The sequence below is a fragment of the Poecilia formosa genome, unplaced genomic scaffold, assembly GCF_000485575.1.
Source record: "Poecilia formosa unplaced genomic scaffold, Poecilia_formosa-5.1.2 Scaffold393, whole genome shotgun sequence".
Lineage (NCBI taxonomy): Eukaryota > Metazoa > Chordata > Actinopteri > Cyprinodontiformes > Poeciliidae > Poecilia > Poecilia formosa.
In genome coordinates, this window is record NW_006800332.1 from 259,253 (window position 1) to 266,899 (window position 7,647).

Here is a 7,647-nt window from a genome sequence, read left to right on the forward strand (position 1 = left end):
CCTACCATTTCCGGCATCTTTTGCACCGCTTTGCAAATCATGTAGCTCTGCAGGAAACACTCAGCAAACATGAGGAGGAATTCCTCAAAAAGCTGGGCAGCGACTGCTCCACCTACTTGAACATGAAAGCTCATGACTCCTGCCACTACTCTCAAGTGGTGACAACCCTCACAGACATCTTAAAAAAGTCAGGCATGCCACAGGTGAGGAGAAACAAACAAATTTTTAATGCATTTTTTAAAACAACTCAAGAATATTGTTACACTACATACCAGTGGTTTCAAACAAAATTGCCTTATTTTTCTTATTTCCATCACCAAGGTGAGTGAAAAATGCCCAGTCAAAAGCCCCAAAGACCACCTTCTGCTCAACATTGGGGCAGAAGTTTACAAGGTTTGCCCAAATCCAGACGACCTCCTGCCGTACCTCATCAGGGACAATCCACTGCTGCCAGTTGTCCACAATCACAGGGTCAAAATTGATGTCAGTACAGAAGGTGTGTGTGTTTTTTTTTGTTTTTTTTTGGTATACATTCCTTATGGATAGTTCCCCAAGTTCATTTTATGAATTTGATAAGCTTTGTTTTTGAGAAAACAAAGCAACAGGAGTTCTCTACAGGGAATCACTGGCTTGGCCAACAGTTGTCCTGCAGCTGTGACTGACTATCTCAGCAGCAAAATGATACAACTTTGCATCTGACAAAGTTAGACCAAGATTGTTAAAGTAAATTATATATGGATGGAGACCCAACACTGAGTTTTGTGGCACCCCCTTGTGGACTGTAATAAATTCACAATACAAACCATCATATCTAATGCACTGAGACCCTTTCCAGAGGTAATTTGAAAATCATGTTACTATCCTGTAAATGTTGCCATTGGGTAGTACTATACCCACCTTCAACATGTTATATAATTTCTATGCATATGATATAAGCTTTATTTCAGATGTACAAGCAGAGGTACCGAATTGTGTCGAGGCAATAAAAGGAAACTTCCTCCAGCTAAACTCTAATAAAACAGAGAAATAAATCCCTTGTTATTAGCAGTTTGTTCAATCTTAAGAAACCTTGGGTCCATATTCATAAGTTGTCCTCCTTTAATACCTGCATAAAATCAAAACCCTTTTGTGTTCCGCCTGTGAAACACCAGAAGGTTAGGAGGTAGCAGATATGGAGATGCTTGTTCATTCTTTCATCCCATCTTGTATTGATTACCGCAGTGCAATATATTCATCACCCAATATAACTATCCATTGCAAAGCTAGCTTACGCACACGGTCAAATGAGGTAATTTCTTTGCTGTGTCTTTTGTTTTTTGAAAACTCTTTTTTGATTTTATCTATGAAAAGTGCATGTAAGTTTAATTTCTTAATAAACACTAAAATGGATATTGGTAACTTTGACCTTTTCTGTTTGTGCGTGTTTATCAGGAGGAGAGGAGTGGATCAGCACAGGTCTCTACCTTTCTCCTGGTATGAAGACATATGTGGCCATACCAGCAGATATCGTCAACAAAGGATGGCAGGTACTTTACATAAAATCTGTTGCTGTATTAACGCAGAAGTGTTTAATATGACATTATTGCCCATGTACTTGCAATTATTCCTTGCTCATGTTATAATAAGAAAGGGGCTTGAATGAAGCTATGAAGCATCCTCCCAAAGCTTTAACTTGTACTTTATTATACCCACAGATTCAGATAGGCTGTCAAACAGATCACCTAAATGCCGCGGAGTTGAAGAGAGCTTCGTGTGTCCACGTACGCTTTCCTGTCAACTCTGAGATGATCCAGGTGTCGAACCTGTGGGGAGGACTCATTTACCTTGTGGCCCCACCCAACACACAGGCACAGGGGTTACAGGCTTTTGTACAGATGGCTGTCCCTGCACCGTATTATAAATCAGGTGAGTGTGGTGGTGAGAACTATTGGATGCCTAAATCAAAGACTATTCTAGTCAGTAGGTGTCCAGTTACAGATTTAGCATTGACCTCAGGCATTGGAGGTTTAAATCAATTACCAAACAAAAGTAGTGATGGCAAAGGTTTTAGTTTGCTCTTAAAATAAGATTTACAGTCTATTGTCCAGTGAACAAAATGAATTCAGGAGAAATGTTTCTTCCAGGTTATACCTTTTAGACCTAGCAGACCAGCAACCCACTCAAGGTTTTTAAAGCATGCTGCTTTCAGCCCAGTTTCCCTGTAAATTACACCTGTAGCAAATTATTGTATCACAGTGGTAATGTAAAAAAAAAAAAAAAGATGGCTACCAATCTACATAATTGGAGTTGCATGCTGACTCTGCTAGAGCCATTTATTTTCACAAATCTCATCCAATTTTGGATAAGTTAGAGTCCCTACTGTGACTTTTTCTGTTTTGCCACTAAGCAGCTAAATATCCTTTTAACTTATTGTTTAACGTTTTCTGGTCAACAACAAAAACCTATTAATCATCGGCAGTCATTGTCTTCTGTTCCAGACTACACTCCCCATGTGGTAGTGCATTTGATGTGTTTCTGCTGAGTTTCTTTGTACTTAGCAGTCACATTTCCAGGTTCCCTGTTGTGATTCAATAAGATTGCTCCCCTCAACTGGAATTTCAGCTGGGAACAATGACATAAGTCAAGCAGCCCCAGGTTTTATACCCAATATTGCTGCTGTGACACAAATGTTCATTTGCTGTTTGAACACATAAAACGGATATACAAAATCAGCTCCTACTGCTAACATGAGATGGCACCAAAGCAAAAGGAAAATTACGCTATTTTTCTGATTTGCAAGTAGAAAGCTCCTCAACTTGGATATGATATCAATAACGGCTCCTTCTTCTGAGACAATTTTGTTAAATTGAATGAAGTATGTTACTTCATTCCTCTGTTTTAATGGACCTTTTTGTTATTTTCTTTTCAGGTGTTACGACTCAAGCTGAATGGTCGTTGTTGTGTACGGCCCCTTCACCTTGGGCGGAGTTGGAGTTTGACAACATCATCCTCACCGTACCCTCTGATGTCGTCAGACGTCTCGATCATCCCGATAAGTTGGCGGTCCTCTGGAATGACATCATGAAGGCCATCGCTGACCTGGCTGCCAAACCCCACAAATTTCCACGGAAAGAGCGTTTTGTGGCAGACGTTCAAATTTCTCACGGTTGATATTTTTATCTTTTACACTTAATTTTTTATCCTGATGAGTCTCCCCAAACAGTGCTGTCGTCCTTCATGCTTTAATCAGGATTTTATTGTTTTTTTGCTCAGGTTTTATGCATGCAGGTTATCCTATAATGGCACACAGGGGTTCTGCAACTGGGTTGGTGGATGTTGACCATGTGAAGACCAAAGGCATTTGGGGTGCCATTCATGAGCTCGGACACAACCAACAGCGAGGCTGCTGGGAGTTCCCTCCACACACCACAGAGTGCACATGCAACCTGTGGTCAGTGTACGTGCATGAAGTGGTGTTTGGGATCAAACGGGACAAGGTAAAGGAAAACAATACCTAAAACAGGTAGATGTATTGTGGTCCACACAAATTTGAAACAAGCTTCAGTTTATGACCAGAATTTAAATAAATCTTTGTTTTAATACTTTATCTGTATTTACAAATGCTGCTACATACTTTGGCTACTGCAGGCTCATGGAGCGTTAACTTCTGCAAAAAGAAATAACCGACTTCAGGATTACATCAAAGGAGGCAAAAAGCTCAGCAGCTGGAGCATGTGGATGGCCCTGGAGACATACTTGCAGGTAAGGGAATTATAACCGCGAAAAAAATGGTTCTTTAACCTAATCAAAATTCTTAAATACAGTGACAACTTTTCAGAAATGATTAATAGTTCAAATACATATATATCTGATGAGAATCTTGTCGAAAGATTATATAATTTTTTTTGTTGTTGTTGTAATTTCTTTGCACTTCTCTGTTTGTTCTTGTAGCTCCAGGAAAAGTTTGGCTGGGATGCCTTTAAGAAAGTGTTTGCTGCCTACCACAAGATGAACAACTTTCCCAAAGACAACAAAGGAAAGATGAACCTGTATGCAGAGACGTTCTCCCAGACTGTGAGCATGAACCTGACTGGATTCTTCAAAGCCTGGGAATGGCCTATCGAACAGGCCACTGAGGAGAAACTATCCAGCCTGCCTGCTTGGACTGATCATCCAATGGTCTGAATGGCAAAGAGCTGATTGTTACTGAGCACTGATGTGGTTATGAGGACCAGTTTCGTTAGACGAACTTTAGTTTGGGGTAAATTAGTCGTGATGATTTTCCTGCATTTTCACCTTTATGTATAACATTAAAAAGAGAAGGATATATATTGCATGCACTTTTTACCTACTAGTATGGCATTCTAGGGAAGAGGAGAGCAGAATATAAAAACATGGGAAATGTTACTTTAAATTATTTGCACACATCACACCTGGGCAAAGGATTTCAGGAGTTATTTAGGTTTATGTAGCAACAAAGATCTTATGAAAGGGGCATCAAGGGATAATTGTATCTCAGATAAAAAACAAACAAATGGAAGACCAATGTGCTCATTGATTATGTATTCATGTTCCACACAAATTATATTAGGATGATTTTTTCTATGAATTATATTGTTTTTCTTATTGCAATATTACATGTTAATCATTGCTGGAAAAACTTAATTTTGGGGTCCATTTACAGTATCCAAAAAGCTGCTACATGGCAAAAATCAATATAACAAAAACACTTTTGAACCTTTGAAGCAGGGAACTTCTTTTCTACCATCTCTGCTATCTCAATCCCTGCTGCAGGGCGAATACGAGCTTATATCACTTCAATTCAAAAACACTTTATCTCAAAGGAAAATTAAATAAATGGATATCAAAGAAGGAAGAAAAAGTTGCGCTCCTGCTCAGTTGTCTTATTTCATTTTCTGTGTTGCATTTTTGTTGCTCTTGACGCTTTAAATTGACTTTTTAAATTAAATTTTAATATACCTTTGCTTTAAAAGGGTCATTATGGAACAAATAATGCAAAAGTTAATCAACGAAACTCTTTTTATGCGTGTGTAACTGAGGCTTGTAGAGCCACAGATATTTCAGTTTTTTTTTGTTTTTTTTTAATTAAAGCATGTTCTGTTTCTCAGGTGGAGTCTCAGAACATAGAGGTCATGTAGAAACACACGTTTCTACACGTTTCTGCTTCTTCGTCTGTATTTTTCCTTCCAGGCCTGTCTGTTCATGTTCATTTAGCTTTGGATGCCAAGCCACAGACATGTCATAAAACATTTCCATAGGTTGACTCTTCCCTCAATAACTCCAGTGGAAAGGCGTCCAGACTGCACCTTTACGTCTTTATTTGAGTTAACGTCAGTGTTTTATTCAAATAATCCTCTGAATCATATATATTATCAAACATTTAACATTACTTAGCAACATGTTTTTTTACAACGTTTTTTTTTTTGCTTTGTGCAAAAAAACATGTTTGCACAAAGCAAATTAATTACAGTAAAACAGGAGAAAAAGAAGCTCTAATTCTTCTGTCAAAATTACAAAAAAATAGATTTTACAGCTAACATAATTGTTTTCACCTTCTGAAACCCCTTTGACGAAGAAATACAGCAGGCTATAATGTATTTATATGAACATTAAAAAATTGCTGCTCATCTTAGACTGAAAATTCAGGTTCAGCACAAGTTCAGGCTCTCAAAATATTCTCACATTTCACATTGAAAATAAGAAAAACTGAATTCAAAAACAAGAGTGTAGAATATGCATCCATAGAATAAAAACAGTCTGTAAATGAGGCACATCTGTAACAAAAATAAGGCTGACAATTTTTATATTCACTAAAAAAACTTGAGATCATGAAAAACAGTGAGCTCACCCCTCAACATACAGTATTTAACCAAGGAGAATAAAAAGCAAAATTTTGTGATTTAAATAATTCAACATACCATCTAGTTCTGTTAAATAAAAACCATAAAGTTAAAAGTTACTTCTGCGTAAATTTCTTTGTTCCAGGAAACAAGATCTTGAACAAATTTGGCTTGAGTTTGTTGAGAGAAACGACAGCAGGTGTCTACAAAGCTCCTGATCCCAGACAGGTCAACAATTTCCATTTCCGTCGTCTCCTGCATCGCTTTGCTGGTCATGTTCCAGAGGATGGAGAACTCACCAAGCAAGGCGAAGAGCGCCTTAAAAAACTGGGAACAAATTGTGCTTCCTTCTTGAGGATACAGGATTATGGCAGCTTCTGCTACAGGCAGATTCTGTCCCTTCTGACTGACATCTTGAAGAAAGTGGGAATACCCCCACAAAATATTTATTTAGCTGTAGGACTTACAACTATTTAGTTTACTTGTTTTGTAGCACAATGTTGAATATAAAATATAGCAATATCTTTCAAAATACTGACTGATAAAAACAACCTATGGGCACCAGTAAAGCAGAAAACACTGTTTTGTACAGTCAAAACTTGTGGCAGTAACTCAAATCTGCATTATACACTGTTTCCTCGACATCAGAGTAGTTTTGCAGAAACGACTTTCTTTAGTTGACTTGAGCAGTTGTTTGCCTCTCCTCATTTGACATTTCTAGCTGCAAGCTCGTTTTATGAAAAAGTTGCCAATTTTTTCACATTTCAGAGCTTCCCTCTTTTTTTTCTCCATGCAACTCTTGCTTTTTCTACTTTCCATTTCTTAAACACCACTGACCAAAAGCATTGATGTTTTACTCCTGGGTACATCTTTAGAAAAAAAAAAAAAAAAACATCTTAAAAAAAAAAAAAAAAAAAAGACAGGAAGGCCGCCAGTAGATCCATGTGGTGACTTCATGCTGCTCTAGTACTGCCATAGCTTGAATTTATGTTTGTTGTAACTTATAAGAGAAGATTGAGACAATGCGGTTTTGATCCAGCAGCATTTACTTAGTTTCTAACAGCAACATAGTAGAAATCAAGGCAGGAATGGCCGCGCCACCTGGTGGTCACAGTCATTACGACATGTACTGCTTCAAAACAGTAAACCGGACATGGCCTGTGGGACAGCAGTCGCTGTGTACATGATCAATCCAGTATCATATCTGTATACCGGCCTGATTAAAAAAAAATAATAATAAAAGATGACCTACCTTGAGCCCATATGTCAGACCGACATATGGGCGCTCCAGGTTCGGTATACCGAGAGAGAACCCATGTCTCCCGGCAAATCGTTTTAAAAACTCCCAATAGTTTTCCCCTATGAGTGGACGTGAAACACAGATATTAAGTCTGGTAATAGCTGTAAATATTTTTGGTTCACTAAAGTAATTTATTTATTTATTCAATATCCCGCAGTGCTGATGAAGCATCTTCTGCTGTTTTGGTCGAGCAAAGCAGGAGGGACTTTTGTTTGTGTCTCTTTTTTGTTTGCTTCATTTGCTTTTTGTTTGCTGCATTTGATTTGGTTTTTATTTGCGTCATCTCTTCTTGTTTGCTGGATTTCATTTGTTTGCGTCTCCGTTTTTGTTTGCATGTTTTCTCTGTTGCTGCGCATTTGCACCTGTCGGCCACCGTACCTTGTTGCTGACTTGGCATACACAGGTTACACACAGGCCGAATATTTCATAGAAACTTCCAACTCAATACTGGTCATTCCAAATGTTCATTATAATCACACCTGAAGGAGATCAGTCCATTTGTTGAAT

The 7,647-nt window shown here is 38.2% G+C and overlaps 1 protein-coding gene across 1 annotated transcript in view; it reads left to right on the plus strand.

Moving 5' to 3' along the window:
• The window catches only part of LOC103154631 (TRPM8 channel-associated factor homolog), a 7,016-nt gene extending 2,168 nt beyond the window's left edge, over window positions 1–4,848 (plus strand). The window contains exons 5-12 of the mRNA XM_007575981.2: window positions 1–203; window positions 322–496; window positions 1,432–1,526; window positions 1,695–1,905; window positions 2,909–3,145; window positions 3,253–3,476; window positions 3,628–3,741; window positions 3,931–4,848. The exon at window positions 1–203 is cut by the window's left edge and continues 44 nt beyond it. Of these exons, the coding sequence (XP_007576043.1) occupies window positions 1–203; window positions 322–496; window positions 1,432–1,526; window positions 1,695–1,905; window positions 2,909–3,145; window positions 3,253–3,476; window positions 3,628–3,741; window positions 3,931–4,164 (1,493 nt within the window). The 3' untranslated portion in view covers window positions 4,165–4,848. The remainder of the gene's footprint in view (window positions 204–321; window positions 497–1,431; window positions 1,527–1,694; window positions 1,906–2,908; window positions 3,146–3,252; window positions 3,477–3,627; window positions 3,742–3,930) is intronic.
• Window positions 4,849–7,647: the final 2,799 nt, after the last annotated feature.